This window comes from Carica papaya, chromosome 6 (assembly GCF_054855325.1).
Source record: "Carica papaya isolate Zhongbai chromosome 6, ASM5485532v1, whole genome shotgun sequence".
Taxonomy (NCBI): Eukaryota; Viridiplantae; Streptophyta; class Magnoliopsida; order Brassicales; family Caricaceae; genus Carica; species Carica papaya.
In genome coordinates this window covers 26,299,759-26,325,940 of record NC_142314.1, presented here as the reverse complement: position 1 = coordinate 26,325,940, position 26,182 = coordinate 26,299,759, and the positions used below count along the sequence as shown (strand labels likewise).

The 26,182-nt window shown below is 32.1% G+C and overlaps 2 protein-coding genes across 7 annotated transcripts; one reads left to right on the top strand and one right to left on the bottom strand.

The window, feature by feature from the left end:
• Nucleotides 1–2,595: 2,595 nt before the first annotated feature.
• Nucleotides 2,596–20,518, top strand: AGT2 (alanine:glyoxylate aminotransferase 2). Of its 4 annotated transcripts, none has more exons than XM_088223469.1 (10): nt 2,596–2,949; nt 4,038–4,268; nt 4,435–4,605; nt 6,989–7,132; nt 7,211–7,390; nt 7,556–7,781; nt 8,253–8,366; nt 8,450–8,536; nt 8,625–8,689; nt 19,945–20,518. In XM_088223469.1, exons 1-9 carry the CDS (start codon nt 2,692–2,694, stop codon nt 8,666–8,668), a joined length of 1,455 nt encoding a protein of 484 aa, XP_088079595.1. In that variant the 5' UTR covers nt 2,596–2,691; the 3' UTR covers nt 8,669–8,689; nt 19,945–20,518. The 4 variants fall into 4 exon arrangements, with proteins under 4 accessions (XP_088079595.1, XP_088079593.1, XP_088079594.1 ...); XM_088223467.1 differs by lacking the exon at nt 19,945–20,518 and adding an exon at nt 12,182–12,495; XM_088223468.1 differs by lacking the exon at nt 19,945–20,518 and adding an exon at nt 11,705–12,495.
• LOC110810787 (transcription factor TGA1-like) lies at nt 11,893–21,420 on the bottom strand. Of its 3 annotated transcripts, XR_015821825.1 has the most exons (10): nt 21,145–21,420; nt 18,325–18,493; nt 18,156–18,230; nt 17,076–17,135; nt 16,918–16,995; nt 16,711–16,774; nt 14,605–14,876; nt 13,383–13,610; nt 12,723–12,814; nt 12,088–12,326 (listed from the first exon to the last, which is right to left on the bottom strand). XR_015821825.1 is itself a non-coding variant. In XM_022037078.2 (9 exons), exons 2-9 carry the CDS (start codon nt 18,481–18,483, stop codon nt 12,174–12,176), a joined length of 1,089 nt encoding a protein of 362 aa, XP_021892770.1. In that variant the 5' UTR covers nt 18,484–18,493; nt 21,145–21,418; the 3' UTR covers nt 11,893–12,173. The 3 variants fall into 3 exon arrangements, 2 of the variants coding, with proteins under 2 accessions (XP_021892770.1, XP_021892771.1); XM_022037078.2 differs by lacking the exon at nt 12,723–12,814 and having other exon boundaries at nt 11,893–12,326; nt 21,145–21,418; XM_022037079.2 differs by lacking the exons at nt 12,723–12,814; nt 21,145–21,420 and adding an exon at nt 18,587–19,946 and having other exon boundaries at nt 11,893–12,326.
• Nucleotides 21,421–26,182: the final 4,762 nt, after the last annotated feature.

The following is a 26,182-nucleotide window of genomic DNA, read 5'->3' as shown; positions in this document are numbered from 1 at the left end:
TATAAGAGGTGTTGTGGACGTTTTTAATTTTATTCAACAAATACAATTTCTTTTTTCATGTGTCCCTTTTTTTTACAGAATAAACACTCATATTCCTTTTTTATATCAGTCTTGGGAGAAATTTTGTTTTTGCCCTTATTATTGGCTTGATTATTTTTCTTTCTCTGTATTGCCATAAAAGTATTTTTCCTTGTTCCATTATCAACCTCCATTCTTCTTAAACACACCTGGTCAAAAGTTTATTAATTGACCACTTATCCTTATGCCTATTATATGAGATTTTAAAGGGTTCATACTATTGTGAAAGAGTGTTCAAAATGCAGTGCACAAGAAAAATGTCAAACATCTCAACTTCAAGTTTCTTCAGCTGAATAGCAATATCCCTCATTTGCATGATGTGCTCACGCACACCTTTCATACTAGTGAACCTTAGGGATGAAAACTTCATAATTAGGGTGCTAGTAAGTGCCTTATTTGAAGTTTTAAATTGTTCACCAATTGCCTTCAGTAATATCTTGACATCGATATATTGTTCGATAGAATTACAAATACTCGTATAAATGTTTGTATTAATAAACATCACATTGAGGGGGTTAGATCGCTCCCACTACTCATGAAAAGTAATTACAACTGGAGTACTAGTTTTAGAAATTGTTGATTCGTCTTTCCTAACTAAATGGAAGAAAATTATTTCCTTGCAAACCTTATAGTTTTCACTATTTTATTCAGGAATATCAATTTTAATGTAAGAAAAATTCGCAGGTTACATAACTGCAAAATATGCTTATAATTAATTGAGAATAATTAATAAAAATTATGATTTACTAATACCAATCATATTAATAAAGAATCTAATGATATAAAAATTGCCTATGAGCTAAATTTTTAAGTCAGTTATATCATATTTTATAATAGAATTATCAATTTTGTTTCATAAACAATATGATATTCTATCAATTCGTTATAATAAAACTATTAAATATGCTCCATAATTCATGTGGGTAAATTATGAAAAATTATCTATTATTTTATCCTAATCAATTATGCAAAATATAATTAGTTTCATATGAGATAAATTTATTATATTGAACATAATTAATCATAATAATATCCATAATTATCTTATGTGATCCTAAATATGATACATAATTTTATCTAATCAAAGATGTTGTGGCTACTTTCTAATTAAGCGCGATCATGTGAATCACTAAACATTAAATCAAAATTTAATTGCTAATTCACTATACTATTTACAACTTATTTATATGATTTCACACACAATATATTTTTATCTAATTAAATGTATTTTAGTTAACCCCTAATTAGATAAAATTATATTGATTACTATTGATGAATTTTATTCAAATGATTTGCTAAATGCGTTATGCAACGTCATGAATAAATTTATTTACTTTTTTGCAGTTAATGTTTTCCCTAAAATTATATGCATAAAATAATAAATACGTACAATAAATACAAAATTTAAACACACAAACTTAAATATTAACAAACTTAAAATTTCTTAAATGTAAAATTACTCAATAATAAAAATTTACATAAAAATATTTTAATAAAAGGTCAAATTTAAGAAATACCAATAGATAGTGCCAGAAATTTTTCTAAAATTACCTCATTTTATTTTTTATTAATTTTTAAATAATTTTGGCCATAAAAAATAATACGTCATTTGGAACAACCTTAAGCCAAAATGACATGCATTCAAACGTTGAGTTTGGGTCCCTTGCACAATAAAATGACATGTAGTTTTTCTAAGTTTCATGAAAAATGACATGTTGTTTTTAGCTTCAAGGAACAATAATAACTTCATTCCAAATGATTTTTTATGAAAATTTTTGTAAATGTTCAAACACAAAATAAATATTATATATTGTTCTGATATTAAATATAAGTCATTTAAATGTTATAATATTTTTAAATAATAAAATAAATAAAGATTAGCAGAAGTAAAAAAATTAATAAATATCTCATATTATTGTTTAGTTTGAACAATTAGCTTACTTTTTTTTTTTTTTTTCATGTTAGATTCTTCTAAATATTTGAGAACTTTATACGATGGACTGGACCAATATATTGAAGGAGATTTTTTTGTGCTTAGGGACCCAACTAAACTGTTTCTATTTATAATATTTTTTTATAAAAAATGCTATTCGCAATTAATGTGTAATTTACTTTTATAATATTTTTTTCATTAAAAAAATTTAACAAAAATATTTAATTTCATAACATTTTTCTTATTAAAAATTATAACGAAAATATTTTATAAAACATTTATGAATTTAAATTATTACAAGTACTATTAAAAATTTATGCTAATCACACAAAATTTTAAAATATTATTACAAAAACTTATTTATAATAACTGGTTTATTAACGTACGAAGAGTATTAGGTCACGTGTTATTTGTTTTTTAAAAGTGAGGTATTAAGTCACGTGATTTTTGGTAACGCTGACGTGGGTTGATGGAATCTTTTCAGTGGCAGACTGTAAATTTCTGAAATTAATTATTTTAATAAAAATGAATTTACACGTCATCATCTCACCAAATTTCCCATAAAGGGCGCCAAACTCCTCTTTTTCAGCTCCTTGATTGGCTTGGCTTGGCTTTCACTGTAAACTGCTCTGTCTGCTCTCAAATTTTATTTCCATTTGTAGGACAAAGAAGAAGAAATCATGGTGTTGCCCGCACAAATCTTCAAGAGAACGCTTCAACAATCCAAATCCAAATCCAACTTCCTTCATCCTCATCATCATCGCTCTATTTCTCTTTCTACTTCCTTCTCTACTGTTCCTTCTTTTGCTGATGCTCCTCCCCAGCTCCCACCCTTTCCTTACGAACCTAAACCCTACAATGGACCTTCGGCCGATCAAATCCTTCTTAAGCGCAAGAAATATCTCGGTCCTTCTCTCTTCTACTACTATCAAAAACCTGTATGTTACTGTTTTAGCTTTAGTCTCACTCCTTTTGTTATCATTGTCAATTGTCGTTTATTGGACATGTTTTTGTTTTATTTTTTCCTTATTATGTCTGTAATTTGTTTTGTGAAGGGATCATCTTGTGACTTTTTAGGATGTTAATTATTGTAGATACTGTTTATATGGTAGGATTTAGATTTGATCTTTTGGAAAGTTCGATTTGAACTTCAGATATACATATTTGCCACTCCAAATGTGGTAGGGTTTTTTCTTAGCATATAAAGCAAATCTCTTATGGCACCTCTCTCTCATGACCATATAGGGCAAAACTCGTACGCACATCACTCTCATGACAATATAATGTACAAAACGATTTTTTAGTAATGTTAATATCAATCCAAGATTTGGGACAAAGATGTTGATCTTGTACTTCAATTTTATTCCGTGAAATTTTACAACTAAATTGTCAACAAGACTTGATTATACAAATATTGCACGATTAATTTCAGCCCAGATCGTTTTTTACATACGAGGATTCTTGAATTCTGATAGTGTGGGATCGATTCATCATGTATCGCATGAGAAAGCACAGTCAAATGCTGCACAGTATTGATGCCATAGGCAGGGGTCTGTGGATATTGGCTAATGCTTTGCAAAATGTATTTTGACTTAGAGATTTCATTTATTTGACCTTGTTTGCTGTTCCTTGACTTTCTCCATATAGTGTGGTTTTTCTTTGGAACTTCCCTTTGTAGAAACAAGATGTGATTATATCTTCTTGATTGTATAACAAGATATGATCATATCTGCTACTTTGTTAGTTTAGTGTGGTTTAACCGTTTTTTTTAATCCATCTCTATTTTTGCTTCCCTAAAATTTCTATGGGTTCCCCATAATTTAAGCTTCTGTTGGGTGAATGACCGTCAAGTAGATATAATGAGGTAATTTTTCTGATTGGCTTGTTTGATTTTCAAAGTTTATCAACTTGAGTTTAGGGGTTATTGCAAGTGTCATAGATACCTGTTAATACCATCTTTTTGTTGCTCGCTTTACATGTTGAGCTATATTATCACTTTTAACTTTTTCCTTTACCCCGGGCACAGCTCAACATTGTTGAAGGGAAGATGCAATACTTGTTTGACGAGTCTGGGCGCCGGTATCTTGATGCTTTTGCTGGAATAGTTACTGTCTCTTGTGGTCATTGCCATCCTGAGGTTTTGAATGCTATTATGGAGCAAAGCAAGCTTCTCCAACATTCTACAACCATATACCTGCACCATGCAATAGCTGATTTTGCTGAGGCATTGGCGTCCAAAATGCCTGGGAATCTAAAGGTTCTTCCCTTTGAATTCAAAGTTTCATGTAGCTCCATTTCCTAAATCATGATAATGTTTCCTCAACATGCAGTTGGATGCTTCCACGTGCTTTTAGATATGAATAAAAGTTTTTAACGAGACTGTCATCAATAACTTAAGCTGCTTTGATTTATTTGAAATGAAGGTTGTGTACTTTGTAAACTCTGGGACAGAAGCAAATGAATTAGCAATGCTGATGGCCAGACTATATAGTGGCAACCTCGATATGATTTCTTTGAGGAATGCATATCATGGTGGAAGTTCTAATACAATTGGACTAACAGCTCTGAACACATGGAAGTACCCGATACCTCAGGTTTGTTTACTTTTTGCAGCTTCAAGTAATTCCTATATGGAACTAGCATGTTTTAGTAGCAGAGCTACCTCAATTAATTACTACTTTTTTTGTTAAAAAAGATTACTACCATTTGTGCTAAGCATGGAGACAGGGTTTTGTTGGATTTCCAACTTTTTCCTTATGAAAAAGTAGCCAACAACCTCTAAAGGTTGAAGAGAAGCAGCCTCCCATTTACAGGCTGCAGAAGTAAAATGGTAGAACTGCAAATGCAAGACAAGTCCATTTTCCACCAATATTTGCTAGTCTTACATATGCTTGCTATAGCTTTAGAAATAATCTTTGGATGTAAATAACAAAGTTTTTGTCGCCAAAGATGATTGTAGGATAGCGAAGGAGTTAATTTTTTTATCATTATTTTAGCAGGATAGCGAATGAATTAAGAATTGTAATTTTTATATAAAATGATATGCTTGATATTAATAAAAATAAATCAGAAAATTATTTTAAACTATGGATTGGAGTTCTTTCTACCGAGATCCAAGATAGCAGTTTGCTTTGATGAACTGTAATTTATTCTTATAAAATAAGTCGCTCTCATAATAAGTACAAGGGTGTTAACTCTTTGCTAAAAGATCATTTTGTTGTTAACCGCCTGATGACTCGATTTTTAATCAAGGAATATAACAATTTGGTATCAGAGAAAGGCCCTATGGATGATCAAAGTTTGCGTGAAGAGTTGCGGAATCAGGAATCTCAGATGATGACTTTTGAAGCTGTAACAAAAGAGAATTTGCGCCAAATCACGCTGCAATTAGAACTTTTTCTCAACCAAACCGCTCAAGTCCAAGAAAATGGAAAAATTGATAACAGTGGTTCAAATTATAATTAGCAAAGGGAAAGGCGATGCACTAGGCCAGGGCGCGAAAAATCCAGCATTAGTTCCCATAACAACAAATGGATTCTTCGTTATAGGAAGCTTGATTTTCCCACCTATGATGGATCAGATGACTTGTTGGCTTGACTTCATCGTTGTGGACAATTTTTTATTAATCAAATAATGGCTAACAACGATAAGGTCGAATTGGCAGCTCACTTGTTAGGCGATGTTCAATTCTGATACTACAAACTGTAACAGGAGGAGACAAGAATGTCATGAGGCTAGTTTGTTGAACTCTGCACATTGCGGTGTGGTCCGCCCCTGTAGAACAATTCATTAGGAGAGCTAATCAACTTGAAACAAATAGGCACAATGGAGGACTATAACGACAGTTTCAGAGACTCTTGGTCCGTGCCCATAAAGTGCGACAAGACCAGCAAGTTGATATGTTTATTGTGGATCTAGTAGATTCAATCAGGCTGGAAGTCAAGATGCAACCATCCACCACTCTTATACACGCAATGAGCATGACCAAAACTTTTGAAAGGAAACAATAGTTGTGGGATATGAGCGAATACAATTATAGTGATCATTTTCAGTCTGTGACTAAGTCTAACAATTTAGTTCAGAAAATACCACAAGACAGCAACGTCATGACACAATTTGGTAACGGTTCATCTCCAATTATAAAGAAACTAATAAGGGAAGAGATGATAGAGAAGAGATTGAAGGAGTTGTGTTATTACTACGATGAGACGTTTGTTCTGGGTCACCAATGTAAACGACTGTTCTGTCTCGAGATTGAACGCGACGCTGGTCCTGAGTAACAAGAAAAGACCAACAAGTTAGTTATATCCACAATTCAATCTTGAGAACAAACTTGAAAATCAGGGGAGAATAATGTTATGAATGCAAATATGGAAGGCGCAGTAAGAATAGGAAATTGACGTTCAATTAAATATAAAATCATAATTAGTATTAGATTTCTAAATAGTTGGAATTCTAATTAGTATTAAATTTCTCAATAGTTAGAATTCTAATTAATATTAGATTCCTAAATAATATATATATTTTCTATTAATGCTTGATTTCTAAATAGTGTAGAATTTTCAATATTTTAATAGAGTTTTTATCATTAGATTTAAATTTTAAATTAGGTTAATATTGCTAAATAAGAATTGTAACATCTATATGAAGGGATATGTTTGATATTAATAAATATAAGTCAGAATATTATTTTAAATTACGAGATTGAAGATCTCTCTAATGAGACCTAAAATAGCAGATCTCTTTGATGAGTTGTAATTTATTTTCACAAAATAGGTCGCTCTCGCAATAAGAATAATGTGTTAACCTTTTGTTAGAAAATAACTTTGTTGTTAACCGCCTGGTGACTCGATCCTTAATTAGGGAATATAACATAAACACATACATTCTTTGTTCATATGTGAAACAATTATAAAATTCTCTATAATTGCGTAAAAGGCTTTAGTTATTTTTCCAAGCTTACTTTGCTTTTGGCAGGGTGAAATTCATCATGTGCTAAATCCCGACCCATACCGAGGTGTTTTTGGTTCTGATGCCTCTCCTTATGCTAAAGATGTAAAAGATCATATTGATTATGGTACTTCTGGGAAACTTGCTGGATTTATTGCTGAAACTATTCAGGTTAGTGCCTATGTTTGCCTATGTAGTTTTACTTCATTTGACTCCATGTAAAGAGATTGACAAATTCAAAATTTTTAGGGCGTTGGGGGAGCAGTTGAATTAGCCCCAGGCTATTTGAAACAGGTTTATGACATTGTACGCCAGGCTGGTGGTGTCTGCATTGCTGACGAAGTGCAAACTGGATTTGGTCGTACTGGAAGCCATTATTGGGGTTTTGAGACACAAGGAGTCATTCCTAACATAGTTACAATGGCAAAGGTTCTTGGAATCATAAGTTCTTGTCTCATTTTTCTCTCCAAGAATGTCAAAGACATGCTTTGATACTAATATCACTGAGATTACCTTAGGAACTAAGTCTTTCAATTGTTTTCACTGTCTTAAAAATTTTTCTTCGTTCCATTCATTTCACAAATGTATTATCAGGGTATTGGTAATGGATTACCATTAGGAGCTGTGGTGACAACTCCAGAAATAGCAAGCGTAATGGCTCAGAAAATTCAGTTCAATACTTTTGGGGGTAATCCTGTTTGTTCTGCTGGTGGACTTGCAGTGCTTAGAGTTATTGATAAAGAAAAGCGTCAAGCACATTGCGCTGAGGTTGGTACACACCTGATTGGCCGGTTGAGAGATCTACAGCAAAAACATGACAGTACATTCTCTTGAACCCCCTGTTTTCCTCTTTTTGGAGTTTGAGCTATGTTTTTATTTGGGATTTCGAATTTCAATCCTGACTTTTTTACCCACTGTTGTTTTTCAATTCAGATTAGATTGAGTTCAAAACAGTTTATTATTTCAAGGTTCTCAAAATGATAAAACAGTATTTCTTTTTTATCCAAAATTGCATTTAGGAGTAGCGGTTAAGTTGTTGGCATGCATGAATCTACATATGCAGTGGCATCTCAAGTAGGGTAGTAAATGAATTTTGAGTAACTAGATTGTACTGAAGGAGTGGCAATGCTACTCTCTCAAATTATTCATGTAGAGCTGATAATATGGATAATGATGTATATTGGCTATGTGAAAAAATGAACAGAGAGATGATTGAGAAATTTGTTTTTATTTCTTTGGTTGGTTTCAATAGTTTTTAAGTCATTATGGTATTTGTTAAATTTTGTTTCAGTCATTGGAGACGTAAGAGGAAGGGGGTTGATGGTAGGGATAGAACTTGTGAGTGACAGGAAGGAGAAGACACCAGCCAAGGCGGAAACTGCAGTGTTGTTTGAGAAACTTAGAGGTAGGAATAAATGCATTAAAGTAGAGAATAGCTCGTAAGAGGTTCAGAACATACTAACAAGTTTGGTATTTTCCTGTGTAAAGAACTCGGTGTATTGGTTGGGAAAGGTGGACTCCATGGAAATGTTTTCAGAATAAAGCCACCTATGTGTTTTACCAAGGATGATGCAGGTCCATTCTATTTCTTGCATCATTGCATTTACATACTGATGTTTCACAACACTAAAATTTTATGATTTTCTCTTTTTTCTATCTGCAGATTTTCTTGTGGACACCTTGGATTATGCTGTATCAAAGTTGTGAGGATCATCCATATCCATAGAGGTCTGAGATGACAAACTCTCCTAAATGTTCATTTTCAATAATAAAAGTGCATTTCTGAATTTTTATTTTAGCTCATGACTTCTTTTTGGACCATTTTATAGTTAGCTATATTTTTTCTATCTCGATCTTGTAGACTTGGATTGTTGGAAAAAGTTGCCCTAAATCCATCATAGGGAGAAAAAGATCTGTGCTCTACTCATCAAATGACCTAATTTGGTTTATAATGAAATGATAACTTAAATTTTAGGCTGTGCTATGTACATAAATATAATTTTAAAAGAGTTTCAATAATTGTATAAAAAATAATATAAATATTATTTTATGTGAACAAAAGTTTTATAAAAAGTAAAATGATTTCTATTAGAAATATAAAAAGATTATTATATTTTATTTTTTGATATAAGATCTACTTAATAAAATGGGGTCTGAAAAATAAATAAATCATATATAGTATATAATTTAAAAATTTATAATTAATTAAAAATTTAAATAATAATTATTATTTTTGTAGTCTATTAAAATTAATTTTTTTATATTTAAAAAATTTGAATAGATCACTATTATAAATATTATTATTTTAATTAAAATAGGATAAATTTTTTTTTATTAAATTACAATTAAATTATATAATTTAAAATATAAAAAATGTTTGAAAAAATATATATTAATGGCAGTAACCGATTAAAATTGGTTAACTAAAGTAGGATAAAATTTTCTTATTAAGTTATATAACCAGTTAAGATTCCTTGTAGTGAACTAAAAATAAAATTATATTTTAAAATATATATTATTATTTTCATTTCATTATTATATTTAAAAATTAAAACTATTTGAAAAAATGAAGAAATTCACTGGTAAATTTTGGTATTCCTTATATATATATATATATATATATATATATATAGATTGCTGAAAAATAATTTAAAAATTAAATATAATAATTTGAACTTAATAAAAAAATATAAAAAATTAAATATAAACTAAAATACAATATTTATATTAAAAATAAAAAAAAAAGTTGGGGTAATTATTACATATTATTTCTACATTTTAACAGGTATTTTAATTTTATGGGAGAGTATATTAGTGTTTTTATTGTTGTTAAAGAAGGATTGAGAAGAAGAAAACAATCAGGACCAATTTACTTCAACAAAATAAAAACGTTTAGTGTATTGATTTAATATAATATAAAGCTAGAGGAGATTAATTATTTCAATTCAAAAAATGGAATAATTTGATATAATTAGTTTTATGTAGGAAAAGTTTATGATGATTACACAAAGTTCTTTTTCTTGAGAAAAAAAAATAGTGAAGCAAAAATAGCGGACGTAAAATGGGTGGAGTATTTTCTCTATCTGATGTTCTACCACTAAATCGTATTGTAGAAATTCTAAAAACTTTCATCCCACCACCTGTATTTGTAACTCTTTCCTAGTGTAGTAGGCAGGTAAAAATAACAAGCCCATCATAGGTGGATGGTTTGCCATCCCTACTAGCAGTTGGCAGCCATCCAAATTCCAGGGGGTGAAGGTTTGCTTATAATTGGAAAGTTGTGGGATTCCAATGAATATGTTCCATTAAGTTTTGGTTGTCCCTATGAACAACTTCGTAAAAAAGAGAAACGGTTTTGGGAAATAAGCACCAATTTATAAGAGAATTCCCACATAGAAAATGAAGAAAGATGCCAACTTTATTTTTGAAGGGTTCTAATTCTGTGGTGAATGGTCCATTATGACAGAAGAGGGGATCGGAGTTATTCTGATAGTAAAAGTAATTGATTGGGAATTATTGAATGATTTTGGTTCTTTGTATTACTTGGTTTAACGAGTGTTAGAAGAAAGAAACTGGCTGCCGAGATGTGCAAAAACATTACTAAAGCAAATATTTCTGTGTTCCCGACTAAAGCTAAAAGGTTATTGGGTTATCCTCAAAGAATAAGATTGAATTCCTCAAAGCTAGGAAAATACATATTTGATTTTCCATTCCATTGTACCATCATATAGCACGCCTAATGATAAGTTAACAGGAGGCAATTATACATCTATCCTTCGGACCATTTAAAAATATTTTTCAGGCGTTTATATATATGTTTGTGATAATTGCTTCCCAAAAATGTGACATAAAATTGAAAGTATTAAACTAAGAACAAAATACAAATTTAATGAAAATCTGCATGGAAATAATAGTGTAATTCTGAGTTAATTCCACCTTCAGTTTGATTTAGATTTTTATTATTATTTCCTGTATACCTATCATTTTTTCTAATACAGCAATGCAGCTCAGTTTGTACCGAAATAAAGTATTAGCTAATTTCTTCTTTCTTCTTTCTTCTTTCTTTTTTTTTTGTCTGACTTTTAATCATTATCTAATTCAATAGAAAATTCTTCAAATCCTGCAGATAGAAGTTCTTGCACTATTGATTTTGGATTAGAAGCTAAACATTAGATAAGATATGAATCCAGAAGATTGGTTTCTAATCATTCATGATGAAAATTATGATATTTAAGTGGTTCAATTGGATACAATATATAGAAATCTGTTTTTTTTTTTTTTTAGTTGTAGTAAAGGTTTTTGGTTTCCATTTTAATGCAATCATCTCCCTTTTTTTTCCATTTTAGAGAATACAAAATTCGTTATTGGCATAACTAAATATATAGCAAAGTTAATTTACATATGCATCAATATTGTAAATTATGATTAATTTCTATTAAATAAGCAATAGAATAAAAGAAGAATAGATCTGAATTAAATGTAACCTGAGTGTTAAAAGCTTAAGTCATCCCACCCAAGAGTCCTAGAATGGCAGTCTCCAACCGCATGAGCATCTCCAGAAATGGGCTGCGCTGATCATGTTCCAGCAAATACAGATAAATGCTATGCAACTCTCAAAAACAACTAGAAAAATAACTTTGAAAATACATGACATCGTGATAAGAATCAAGTGATAAAAATGAAGCGTTCAGTCAAAATATTGACTTCTTTCTTATTAACATCAAGGTAAAGTTTCCTTTACAGGTTTAAAGAAGACCATCCCATAATCAGACCTATCGTTTCTTACAACTGCCAAATGCAACAGCACTAAGGCGTCCATTTATTTCTGATGCACAAACAAACAGCTTTACAGAATACATGACCGTATCAAGTATCTGGTCAACCTTCATAACCACCGCCATTCAAAATTTTACAAAGTCAATTCAAACCTATGATGTGAAACCTATGTATATTTATCTAATAAATAATGTCTTTAAGAAAGACAAATGTATTTTACAACAAGCATTGAAGATTTCACCTAATTATAATCTTTCTTGTCAATACAATGGCTTTTCCTATATACAACTTTTGGTTTGGAGGCAGCTTGAAAAGTTTTGGCAGCTTAGACCATGTCTCTAACATCATAACTAAAATGACAAGTTTGGCTGGAGAACCCCAGCTCCAGTAGGTGATTATCTTCCAGAGGTTTGTGTTCATGTAAGTTTTCCAACTATTATGCAGGCTCACGAGGACGAGTGGCCCAAAGCGAACTCAAAGCACGTAGTCGTTGGAAATACTCCCCCAAGGCAAGCAAGCCTCGAGCTGCTTGGCGGGTTGTTAGGATGCGATACATCTGCTGCAGAGTTTCCTGGCGAAGATGGTCAGCCTGCTCAGATGAGAAAGTTCATGGTTGGTGAACATGCAAATTAGATATGTTCATAAAGCTGACTCAGACTATATTTAAAAGTACAACCCAAATAAAACACAAATGCTATTCAGGTTCTACCCAAATTTAATAATTATCCCAGTCAGGTGCTCTAGTATGACTTTTTGAAGATCCAATCTCTTTTAACTAACCAGTTAATGATTAATGTTCTTTCAGGGTGCAATATGGTCAGCTGTCCAGCTGACTAGAACAGATGATTACATCTTGCAATGGGACAACATAACTAGCAGACTTTCAGATTTGAAAAAAGAATGATATAACAAAGATAATTTATGCAACTGTTCTAAAAAGCAGAATGACTAAATAATGATGGATACACAAAAGTAGACTGTTTACCCTAGTTAGCTTAAACTGGGTATTTGCTGCCGCATTCACTGTCTTAAACCCCTTGGTTTTCAGAAACTTCAGCTGAGCTATTTTCAGCTAGGCTGCAAGTTTGCAAGTTCAAACTCAATAACTAATATGGAAATACAAGCAATGACCCCCTTTGGAAAAAGACATGAAGGTAACTTCAAATTCAAATGTCCCATCCAAAGAAACAAAGACAAGACTTGAGAAAAAGAATTTTAACTATAGCATCTTGTACCACTTGTTTCAATGGAGAGACATGGGCTTAGATCCAATTAGAGCTCTATTAAGAACCCTTGAAAATCCTAAATAAGAACACAACTAGCAAATTTGGAGTGTGTTTTCTTTCCAACTACAAAACTAGAGAATAACTGAAAACACATGTAATAGTAATACCCCCAGGGTAAAAATGAAGAGTTGTGAGTAAAATATCAGTTATAGGTAACAGCTCAACTGCTTCAACATGTTGAAAAATGTATGATTTCCTAGAAAGCATCCTATAATCAAAATCTACAAAGTACCAACTGATCAACATGAATATGGATAACAAAAAGAAAAAAGAATAGAAAGACTGACAAAAACCTCAAGTACGATGATGTTGAGAAATTAGTATAAATCATTTGATGAGGCAAGGGAAACACATAATACCTGATTCATAAAGCAGACTAAAGCTTCTAACTTCTCCATTGCATTAGCTATCTGTGGTACATAATTTCCTTCCCCCAGTTGACCAGCTGCTACAGTCTCAGCAAGAGTTTGCTGGAGTTTATCCATACCTTGAGAAAGAGCATCTTCTGCTTGCTGACATGATTGTTTGAGATTACAAACATCCAGAAGTTGTTGATCTGTCAGGGGGTCAAAGTGTGGAATAAGGACCTGTAATCAACATAAAGTTTAGGGACAATAATTGTTCTGCATTTTTAGAAATTGGACCAGAATTCCATTAAGAAATATGCAATAAGCATAATATATTGTATTTCAGAAAGTGTGGCTGTTTTTTAAAAAAGGAATGGTTGAGAACAAGGTTCTCACAACAAGAAGAAACAACAGAACAAGTCATCAACCAGTAAATCAATCCTTGAGCTGGGTCAACACAATTTACATTCCTCCAAAGAACATTAATTTTATATCATATGTCAAGTGTATCTGTAGACAGCATTAGTGTGACATGCATGTGAATGTTTAAATTGCTGTTTATGTATAATATTGTTTCTAGCATCTAGGTCTTATCAGAAAATTCCCAAGTCATAAAATTCAGTTTTATGAACGGGGTCCTATTCTGCTATATATATTAATCATGCAGCTACAAAAAGAGGTTCTCAAAAGCTATGATGCTCCTGGTGATCCCTAGTTTTCTATATTGAAACAAGACCCAGGATGATGCTAGTCTCAAAAATTATTCTAATGGTCCAACCAAACTAAAAAGGTACCTCAAATAATAGAATTATGCTGATCAATGAGTTGAAAGTTTGAGGGAACACGCAAATTAAAACTTTTAAATGCAAAACAAGTTAGAACAGAGAGGCCATCTGCATCATTAATTTAAAACCTGCATAATTAGCAAGCACTGTTAAATGCTACTGATTTAAATAAAATTTGAAAATTTAAACAACCACCCCCCTTCAACCCCCTCCCCACCAAAAAAAGAAACAGAAAAAGAAGAAAAATAAGTCAAATATGGTCGTGCTTTCTCAATCATGTCTGGTTTATGCGATCCAGTAAAATATTGGGATCTTAAATTAAAATCAAGTCAAATCTAGATTTTGTGGCTTGACGATGATGTATTCAATTCTGAACGCGCCTAGTTCAACCCAATACCTAAACACAAAAGAAATGATATTCTCCTGAAAACAGTTATATTAAAGATCACCTTAAGGAGCTCAGAAGGGCGAAATCCTCCTATCCACAGAAAAAAGCGTTCGGCCGAAGTTCTCCACATGCCAAACATTAAATAGAACACATCAGCTTTTGCGGCAGTTGACTTCAAACGGAAAAGTCCAAAATAGTGGCTTATGCCACTTTCGACTAGTATGCGGAGCTCTATATCACTTATATGGGCATGCAATGCAGTCCTCAATTCACAAATCTGCCTGTTTTGCTCCTCCACCCAATGTCCATATTCCATCTCAAATGCAGCAATTCCTGCAAAATTTTTGGCATGGATTAGTTTTTCAGACAAAACAAGGATGCAGGTTGCTTCAATGTTAACTGCAGGGTCAGCATGTCAAAGAATACAGATCACAGTGAACATGAATTAGAGAATTGCCTGTGTTATATAATAAATACTGAAAATGAAGTATGTGTCATACAATAAATACTAAAATGAAATTTTCAAGTGCATGAGAAATATTATGAGAAAAAATAGAGATATGCATAATTATCATGTTAAACAGACAGTTCCAGAAGGAGCTCAGTGAATAATATAATTAAAGTTGTTATGTTAGTTTTACAGCTTAAGCTTTAAGGATAAGTAGTAGTCCAACTTAACTACTTAAGGGTAAGTAGTTCTCCCCCAACCAACCCCCCTCCTCCTCCTCCTCCTCCTCTTACTTCTCTGGTAGGCAGTAATCATCCACTTGTTGCCCACAGTTAGGCCAAAGGGCTTTCACCCATTTGGCTGTGACCAAAACTAAGCTTGGCATTCCGTTTGCATGTAAAAGGGCATATGATAGAACATAAATAATAAAATAGAAAAATTTGCTATCAACTTAAATTTTTGTAATAGTTAATCACTCAAATTAACTACTACATAGATATAAACTATTCATTTCACCATGTAGATCTAATTTTTGCTTCATATTATGAAGATAAATTTTTTATTTCCCAATTTCTGCATAAGAGTAGAGTAATTCTTTTTTTAGACAAGCATATAAATCTAGATGGTCATAACTGCGTGTTTTACGTTTTTGAGCAATCAACAAGAACAATTCATTAATTTTCCAAAATATGAACCGAGAGATATCTAATGAAAAGGGGAAAAGATATGTTAACATCATTCAAGGAAATGCAGAGCAGTAACTAGTTTTGTCCTCCCAACCAAAATCATCAAGAGTCTAATCTTATTCCCCGAAGGATGAATTTTCCCATCATACTATGGGGATCACGATATGACTGCTCAAAATGATTGATAAAATAATTCTTGTTATTTGTGATGATTCCTTTTTGAAATGTTTAATTTTACAATCTGACTGCAGCTTTTATCTAGCCTTTTAAGGAACATGTTAAAAATTTCAATTGAGAATGCCACACTTTCCTTCTTTGTGATACATGTGAAATAATTGATTCTAGTAAATTTTTTGCAAAGCTTAAGCTCATAGCAAATGACTCAACATATTAGTTATATACTAATACATCTTACACGCGAAATAATTAGGCTGGAAGTGGATCAGGCATCAAACTTACCCTAACTTGTGATTAACAAAATAGAATAGTTTGATTTCCAATACTAGACCTCTAAAATTAAATTAATCACAAGGAATAGTGAATAAAGAAATGTGTGAATAAATAATAGAAGAGAGATGAAATTCCCAAGGGCAGGACTAAGAACCTGGCTCAGGTTCTATTTGAAATAACTGATTCTGATTAAATTATTCAAAAACTTAAGCTAGTAAAACGCAAAGTTATTATTTAGATTGTATCTTAGCAATATGCATTCCCAATTGTAAAGGGCAATGGATCACAAATTCTTTAGGGCCATCTCTTTGGCTATTTTGCAGAGACACTATGATAAGGTATTGTCTTTTCTTGATTTTTATGTGGTTTTTTCCTTTTCTCTTCCTTTTTCTGGTTGAAGAAGATATCTTATTCTCTACCTTGTACCTTTCTAGTAAAATAAGAATATGCACTCCTACACGTCAAGTAGAAAACCAAAAAGAAAAAACAAACAAAAAACAAAAGACTTAATTCCATGTTATAGAATTATCTGAGGTGATACGAGAATAAAAAATGAATGCTTCTATTATTTCGGAAAACAAACCTGAGTTTACAGCTCCAGAGAACCCTAAATGGCCAGTTTCTACACCACCACCAATGTACAGACCCTGTAGAGTGAAATGCACATGTTTGAATGAATTCTAGAAACCCAAAAGAATAGATGCTAAAAATGAGGCACAATAAAATAGTTTCTAAAAGATGTAGTAACATTATGTGCTAAACAGAAAAAAAAGGCTGAAGTTTTACCCACCTGTTGTCTAGCTCGCTCAACCTCTTGCTCTAACTGAATTAACTTTAGCCGACTTGTTTCTAACTGCTGAACATATGCCTATAAAACAAAATACTAAATAAAACCACTTGTTACAAGTAGTAACTCTGTTTAGATGCAGAGAACAGGTTAATTCCTACCTTCTTCCGCAATCGGCTTTTGCGAGCAGCCTCACGATTTTGTGCAAGCCGTCTCTGCACCTGCAAACCAAATTGTGTCTCATAAAGACCTTTTCACATACTAATGGTTATATATATATGAGATAGAGTGAGGTCAATTTCACTCAATCATAAGCATATATTTCTGGATTTGATCAACAATCAAAATTGCAGATTATAAATATTCATACCTGCTTAATTTTCCAAAACATGATGAGAATTTTAAAATGTTGATCTAGTATAAATTTTATGGAACTGCTTATATATATAGATACATGTATAAGTCTGTAAATATGGCACTCATTATGCTAGAATTAGTTTAGAAATAAAATATAAGGAAAAGCTAGATGTACATTTTAACAACACCACGAAGGACAAAATTTAGTAGATTTTTTCAGTATTTTTTGGAGCAACCACTCAACCAAATGTTTGAGCTGAGAGAGAAATGATGCAATTTGTTCGTTTTTCCTGAGAGTCTTCATCACATATGTGTCTCCCATGAATGCCTATGAATGTATATAATATATTGCTAAAATAAATGGCTTCACATATTGATAATTCCAACCCATGACAATATAACCAGAGAAGCTTGGCCTAATAGAATCAACTGTTTTTCATCTAACACGGCTCCATTGTTATCTTCTTATTTATAAAGTCTCAATTAATAGAAACAAACAATTTCAATCTATGAATTAAGCAGAAATATCAAAGCAAGACCGAGTAATATTGCACAAAAACTACAAGCAACCACCAAGCAAAGGTGACATGAGATACAAAGATTGATTCCAGGAAACTGATAAATAAAACCAGAAAAACAGAATGTGTCAATAAGCATGCAAATAGAGAACATGCAAATAACAGAAATAAAATGTACTAGATCTAGAGAATAGAACAAAGCAGGAAAATACTAGGGAAGGAGAACCGAAGAGAAAGCAATGGATCCTAACCCCGAGGGGCTAAATTGAGCAATGGGCAGGCACCGACCATCCGAAATACATAAAACAGAACCAGAACTGTTCATGTTAACTAGAAAAGAAACTAAATTTGTACAAGGACATATACCTTATCAACAGGTTTAGTTGCTTCTTGATCATACTTGCTAGAAGTTCCCATCACACCATGTGAAGTATCTTCTGACTAGAGAATTGGGTGAAGAGATGACCCAGATTTAGAAGCTAAAAGAATGTAACACAACCGATCAGAACTAAAAATAATGTAGGAAATATTGCACCTGGTTATCAAGTTTTGAATTTGCTTCCACAATCATAGATGCAGCTGTGTTTTGATCGCCATGACCTTTAAAATTTTCTCCCCACATGCCAATCTGGTGGACAGACTCATACATGCTTATCCGTCTTGAGGGTACAAACTGGGTGGATGGAGAGTTCATTCTCTTCAAACTGATAGGGAGAAAAAAAAAGAAGAAAAAATTCAAGCATAAAAATATGACCAAAAGATGCAGGAAGGAGTAGAAAAGACATTAAGTAAATTACCAAATCAATGAGATGAAATAATGTAATTTTTGGAGGAGCTGCGGATTACTCTGCTTTCATCATAGTTCAAAGATATGCCAACAAAATGAAATCACAATACTTTTTATCGGAGATGAAACAATGTCCAAGAATGCACTAAGAGAGTAACAGGACAGCATACAAGGCAGAGGTTGCACATCCCAGCTCACCAATAAAACACCACAAAAGAGACTACATGCAAGACAACAAAGTAAAGCTCATTTCATAAAAATGCTGATTCAACTATGATTATGGCTCCTTGACCTCTGTGTTAATAACTAGCACTTCTCAATTACTAGCATAAAAAAGTGTCAGCTAGGAACTCTAACCACGACAATAACACTTCTTTCAGTATAGAATTTCATACATTCAGTTATATACTGACCAAATAAAAATATAGATGATTTTTTAAATCTGAGTTTTGTTGGACCACAAAACAGCCCACCATTTGCTAACATGTTTTCTTTGGAACTGCAAGTAGTTGACTGTTTATGCATCAATAAACCTCAGAAATAATAAACAATCCAAACTTCAACATTTTATATCAACAGAACTTAATCAACTAAAAGAGATGATATAATTTTCACAATAGAAAAGGCATGAGAGAGACAGACAGATGCAGCCGTGATAGAGAAAGAGAACTGCCTTAGGTATCAATAAAATATAACATATCTGTAGCAGAAAAGGACAGCCCAGTAGATCAGGAATACACCAGTGTGAAAGAAACTGGAAGAAAATATGAAAAGATAATAGCTCTGCTATAACCATCAATTTGGAAGGCCAAAAACAGTCATCCGTAGAGAATCAAATGCCACAAATAAGTATACAAGATGCTGGAAAAGATGTAAATTGCTAGTCATAACTTCTATACAACTAAAGTAGCAAATCTAAAAGTAACAAATTGAGGTGAGAGAATTAGTTCATATGAAAGGGAAGAAATAAAACATATTTGAATCAAACAAATATCTTACAAGGATTAGAAAAAAGTTTATATTTCGATTGAATCAAACAAAGAAAATTTTCATTAAGACAGAATAAACTGTGAATTGTGCTATCATCATTCTCAAACAAACTATCAAACAGGCTTTAAAAAAATAAAAAGCAGGCTATGAATATTTCTCCAACCAGTCTTCCATACATTCTGCATATATCCTGCTGCTCCCTTCAAGATACTCAAGCTTTTTTCGGTAATCTTAAGGCCCCCATTCGTTTTCCTCTCTGGTCTAGCTAGTCATTTTTTTGATGAAAGGATCTTACAAAAGCACAAAAGCTACCTGTGTAGCAATAATTAAATAAATGAAAAACTAACTTATCGAACTTAACTGTACTTTCCTGTACAGTTTTTTCCACAGGGGTAAGAGTCGGAGGTGGCATAGGCATAAGGCCTTCCTAAAACTCTGGATGACAGCATCAATGCAGATTCTATGGTAATAAAGAATGAATTGTGACTTTTGCAACTTCACTGCCCCAGTTGCTGACACATCCACCAACGGGCACTGAACAAGACAGATATTGACTTGAATATTTAGTGCTTCCAAAAACAAAATTTGCAGCCAAGTGCACGGAAAAAAAAAAAAAAAACTGTAATCATTCTATCTTTTTTCTGTATCATTCTCTTGCATCCAACTCACGCACAATCTGCCAAGTCATTCTGTTATTGGGGCACACTGTTTACTTTTCTCCCTTTATGGCCTAATGGTGGACCTAGGCATTGCTCAAAATTCCTCATTGCCATCAGAACGTTAAAAAACTCTTGTGAGAAGATTTCAGCACATAAAAGTTGTTATAGCTCCTAAAGAAAGTAGAACAAAGAATCAAAGCCTATCCTCCAAATATAGCATCCTTATGACCAGTTATGGTGCCCCATAACAGTATCGATGATAATTATAGTCGGATGACACAGATTCTGGAAGGGAAGAGATCAAAAGGCAAGCAGAAGCAAAAGTCAAACAATTGCCGTTTTGCTGCTCAAAACGAATGGCAAGGAAGGAGAAACCCATAAAAAAGTCCAGTTCCATTCCTCAAGAACATATGCAGAAAGTATTTACTTCCAAAAACAATTTAATTTCCTTTCACTGCACCCACACAACAAACTCTAGTCTGCTTCTAAACCACGATTCCATATTTCAAACAGGTAATTCCGACAAACAAAGAACGCTGTAAAGCCAGAAAACTGTCAAACTAGAAGTTAAAAAACATGAAATTACAAAATTAGGAACAAAATAGCACCCAAAATTAAGCTTCAATTTAGTGTCCATGTTTTTACTACCTTCAACACATTCACTGTTAAAATGGAATCAAGCAAACCGCGAGAGGAACGAAACAAAAGTCAAAGCTAAAATCTCTTTGATATTTAAAAAGAGATATTATGTTTACATGATACAGTTTTAACAAATCCAAACAGAAATCTGCACAAACTTGTAATTTCATTTCTACTTTGGCGGAAACCAAAAAAAAAAAAAAAAAAAAAAAAACCAGCAAGGAGAAGAAAAATAGCGGGTAAAAACCAAAAGAAAAATGGCAAAAATAGAGAAGCTAACCTTTTTTAAAAGACTTTCCTTTTTCGTCTGAGCTGCTTTTCAAAGGGGCATGACAGGAAGTTTCCCGCTAAAAGTCAGCAGCACAGGAAGCAGATACAAAATACAGCAAAGGAACTCGTATGAAAGACCAGACAGTTGTTGTAATTGTAGAGCTACGAGTAACAGCTCCTCCTCTTCTTCTTCTTCCTTCCCTACGAAAACCCTAAGTCCCATCATCTCCCAGAAGAATCAAATGAGAAGACGACAGCTTAAAAGAGACCTGGAAGCTGTTCTCTCTCTTTTTTTTATAAATTTAAAAAAATTATATTCTGCTATTTAATTATAATAATTATTAATTAGGAGTATATACTTTGTTATTTGTGCGTAATACTATTTATATACATATTTTTTTGGAGGAGTAATTTTTGTCTGCAAGCTTATCGTGCGCTACAGTGAGTCAAACATTTGGTTTATTTTATTTTTCTGGTTGTTTAACCCCGTCACCCTTCCACTACTGCGCTAATATGCGCACCAGATAGATACTATACTAACCTCTCTTATCCTTCACTCTAACCTACGCACCCAACGCCCTCGTGCTGTGCTGACCTCATCTTTTTCTTCATCCGGATATTTCGGAGCTTACGTGGAGCGTGTAGTCAGTCGCGGTTCAAGAGCGTGGTCTTGTAGGCTGGCGGGAAGATGTGACGGTTAGGAAGCTTGTGGGATTTAATGACGTAGTAACGGCAATTTGAACAGCCACCCCCCCCCCCAAAATAATAATACATTTTTATTTTATTTTATTGCAAAATAAAAATTGGTAATTTATAAAAATATTTTTTTAACTTAAAATGTACTTCATTTTATTATTAAAAAACAATTAATTTATTAACTCACTTTTAAAAAGTTTAATAATTTCAGATAATCATTGGATAATTATTATAGCAAAATTTTATGATATAAAATAAATAAAATGTAAATATAAATATTGTTGGACCAAAATTAAAAAAATTAATTATGTACTAACCAAGAGAATATTTGTATTATTATTCTTATAAATATTGCATAATATATGTTAAGAAATTAAATCACTTCAACAAAAGTCAGTGTAGGTTCTTATAATCATATAACTTTTGACATTCAAACAATTTTCTTTTCCATTTTAATAAGTTTCTTTCTCCAACTTAGTGATTTATTTTTGCTAAAATAAAATTAGAGTCAGAATTTTAATTAATATTCTAAAGAAAAAATAGAGGTAACAATAATTCAAAAAGAAATAGAGTACATATGAGAATATATTACTTCTAAAAAATTGTGATATAAAATAATGAAAAGATCAAATTATTCTTAAAATTAAGGAAAAAATAAACTTGTAAGAAAATTATGTCTAATCAATATATATTTATTTTTCCCTGAACCCAATTAAAGATGAAGCAGCATGTATGTATATATATATATATATGGGTAGTATATAAATTAGGCCAGATTAGGCAATGTTAAGGTTCTTTTTAAAAAACAAATAAGGAGGAGACATAAATTACTAAAAAAGAAAAAGAAAATGGCTTTTGAAGGAGATTTAAATCCAAATTTAAAGTAAGAAATCTGGAGGGAAGAATAATTAATTATTTAATAGTGATTAGGTGATCATACCTAACCAACCATATCCTTTAATTGCCTCTTCATGTCCTACAGGAGGCAAGAATAAGTGTCTTTTTATACAGACACATACAAGATTAGCCTCTTAAAACAATGATTAATTAATAAAATTAAATAAGTACAGAAAATAGAATCTTAATTATCAAATATTTCTTTTTTTAAAAAAAAATTATTCTCTTGTTGGGATCAATTATTGGAATGAAATAAATTTTGGAAGTCAAAAAGTAAATTACATGATTCTTTTGGAAACGAAAACAAAAAAAAAAAAAAAAAAAATGAATTCATGATGCTCTAAAAAATATCAAAAAGATAATTTAAGGAACGTAGTTATTTGTACTTCCTCCTCCCCCTCTTCCTTTTTAAGTTAGTACATTAATATGTTTGTATTGGAGAAAGTGGATGGAAATAATTACAAATAATAAGATGCTAATTCTTGTTTTATTTGTTTGAAAAAATAATTATTATTAGTAAAGAAAAAGGAGGAATGGTGAATATCTTTATCTTTTTCTATAATTATAAGGTCTTCTTTGATAGATGAAAAACATTTTTTACTTTTGGGTTTTGTTTATTTATTTTTTATTTTAAAATATTTATTTCATTTACAAATTTGTACAAATTATGTTGAGGCTCAGAATTTAAAAAAAAATAAATTTATAAATTAAATATAAAAGTGATTAATAGAGTTAAAGTTTACATTTTTTACACAATAATTTTGAATGTCTAATAGTGTTACATGAATGTTCTTTCTAAAAAATAAACTAAAATTAAAGAAATAAAATGAAAAACGAATAACTAAGCATCCTATGACAACCTTCACTAGCACTTGAAGGGAGTCTGAATAGTGAACTACTCATAACCTACATTATTCTAGTAAAAATATCACACTAATCACATATACAAAAAAATGAATATTGGTAAAAAAAAAAATCAAAAAAATAACTAATGGAGCCCTTACTTTATTTAAATACATTTAAACTTGAAGATATTTATTTAATACTTACCATAGCGAGTTTTCCAAAGACAACCTATGAAAACTTACATCCATATCACTTTTCACTTTCACGCATAAGAGAACGGAAAACAATAACTTTCATTTCTTACCTACTTACTGGTACTCCTGGGGGTCTATAGGGGTGTCCCCCCTACTCATGAACCCAATATCCAATTTTTCAATTGACCAACCGTCCCCATACCCATTCAGTAATGAGCGTCAAATATTCTATCACCTCAATATCTTGTCCGATATGATGGTGAATCATATCTCACAAACTTTTCCGGTAAGGGACTTCTCAGTCCCTTCTGATTGAGGCAATGTTCATGGTAGAGTTCCTTATGTACCGGACTCGTTCGCCCTTTCATTGGATAACCAGCAAGTCTTTTACATACAGTCATCAACAAACAACCAACAAACGCATACCAATATTTTATATCATATACACAGATCAATTAAACTATATTTATACTGATGGTATATAATTAAAATAACCAGATTAGTTAATAAGATTATTGAACTATAAATTAAGAACATATACTATACTAAAATCAAGCAAGTTTGACAGTACAAGAAAATAAACAGAAAATCAAGATAAATATGAACTAATCGGTTCTGCCTCCACTAGTAACCTGTAATTAATTTTAAGATTTTCTAATTTTTCACAAAAACACAAAATTATACATCGTTAAATCTCAATTTACCGTAATGGAGAATAGGGGCGAGGGATTCTTACCCGGATCGGTGTTTCGAGACGTCGAGTTATATACTACACCTCCTAACAAGTACTGGGTTCCTTAAATTTTTCATGTAGAATTTAAAACACTCGTCACATGCTTAAAAATACCCCCTAAAATCCAAAATAAGTGTCAAAAACTCATTCCGTCCAATTTTTAGGGTTTCGGTATGATAGCACCGTGATTTTTTTATCATTGTGTTCACCGTCCTCTTCTGTACAAGGTAGCCGAAGAAAGAATCTCAGTCTCGAAGGAGGACAGGCAGAGCTGTCGCACCCGGAGGTCCCATCCACCGGTAAGTTTAATTTTTTTGTGATTTCTTGGCCAACTAGGGCCCCTAACGTGTTTTTCTGCAGGGAACTAGCCAAAACTAGCCAAAACAAGCCAAACTTGACCAAAACTGACCAAGTCGAGGTGAATAGCCGCCGTGAGAGACAGAGTTGGTGCTGGAGCACGGCGGCAGAATTCCAAAATTAGTAAGAATGAGTTTTGGACACTGATTTTAGATTTTTTGAGGTATTTTTAGGTATATGATGAGTGTTTTGAATTTCATAAAAAAAATTCAAGAAACCCAATACCCGTTAAGAGGCGTAGTAGACAGCTCGACGTCTCGAAACACCAATCAAAGTAAGAATCCCTCAACCTATTCTCCGTTATAATAAATTAAGGCTTAACGATGTATAATTTTGTATTTTTATGAAAAATTAAAAAACTCTAAAAATAATCACAGGTTACCAGTGGAGCCAGAATCGGTTAGTTCACAGTTGACTTAATTTCTATTTATTTTTCTGTACTGTCCTACTTGTTTGATTTTTGTATAGTACATGTTCTTAATTTATAGTTCAATAGTCTTATCAACTTATCTAGTTATTTTGGTTATATACCGTCAACATGAATGTAGTTTAATTGATTTGTGAATGTGATATGAGATATTGGTATGAGTTTGTTGATAAAAATCTGTATGTAAAAGACTTGCTGGTTACTTAGGAAAAGGGCGAACAGACCCGGTACATAGAGAACCCTACCGTGAACATTGCCTCAGTTGGATGGGGCTATGAAGTCTTTTACTGAAAAGGTTTGGGAGATATGATTCACCCTTATAGTAGACGAGGTATCGAGACGATGGAATGTTTGGCGCACATTAACAGACGGGGTATAGGGATGACCAATCAATTGTAAAATTGAATATTGGGTTCACGAGTAGGAAAAACACTCATACGGATGCCTAGGGATACTAGTAAGTAGGTAAGAAAGAAAAGCTATTGTTTTCTCATTCTCTCATCCGTGAAAGTGAAAAGTGATATGGATATGAATCTTCATAGGTTGTCTTTAAAAAACTCGCTATGGTAAGTATTAAACAAACATCTTCAAGTTTAAATGTATTTAAATAAAGCAAGGGCTTCATTAATAGTTTTTCTAATTTTTAACCAATCTTCAGTTTTCTGTATATGTGATTGGTGTGATATTTTTATTGAGTTAGTGTAACTCACCCTTTCATTAACTATTTCAGATCAAGAGGACCAAGATCCAGATTCCGATCAACAAGAGGATTGTGAGTAGTTTACTATCCGGATTCCCTTCAAGTGCTAGTGAAGGTTGTCCTAAGATACTTAGTTATTCGTTTTTCATTTTATTTCTTTAATTTATGTTTGTCTTTTAGAAAAGACATTCCCGTAGC

Excerpts from the sequence above, each read along its gene's own strand:
- AGT2 (XM_088223469.1), top strand. The coding sequence starts at position 2,692 with ATGGTGTTGCCCGCACAAATCTTCAAGAGAACGCTTCAACAATCCAAA. Across the intron at positions 7,391-7,555 it reads ACATAGTTACAATGGCAAAG|GGTATTGGTAATGGATTACC; the intron begins GTTCTTGGAATC and ends ATGTATTATCAG. Across the intron at positions 8,367-8,449 it reads GTTGTTTGAGAAACTTAGAG|AACTCGGTGTATTGGTTGGG; the intron begins GTAGGAATAAAT and ends TCCTGTGTAAAG.
- LOC110810787 (XM_022037078.2), bottom strand. The coding sequence starts at position 18,483 with ATGAACTCTCCATCCACCCAGTTTGTACCCTCAAGACGGATAAGCATG. Across the intron at positions 16,996-17,075 it reads AAAGCCGATTGCGGAAGAAG|GCATATGTTCAGCAGTTAGA; the intron begins GTAGGAATTAAC and ends TTTGTTTTATAG. Across the intron at positions 16,775-16,917 it reads TTGAGCGAGCTAGACAACAG|GGTCTGTACATTGGTGGTGG; the intron begins GTGGGTAAAACT and ends TTCACTCTACAG.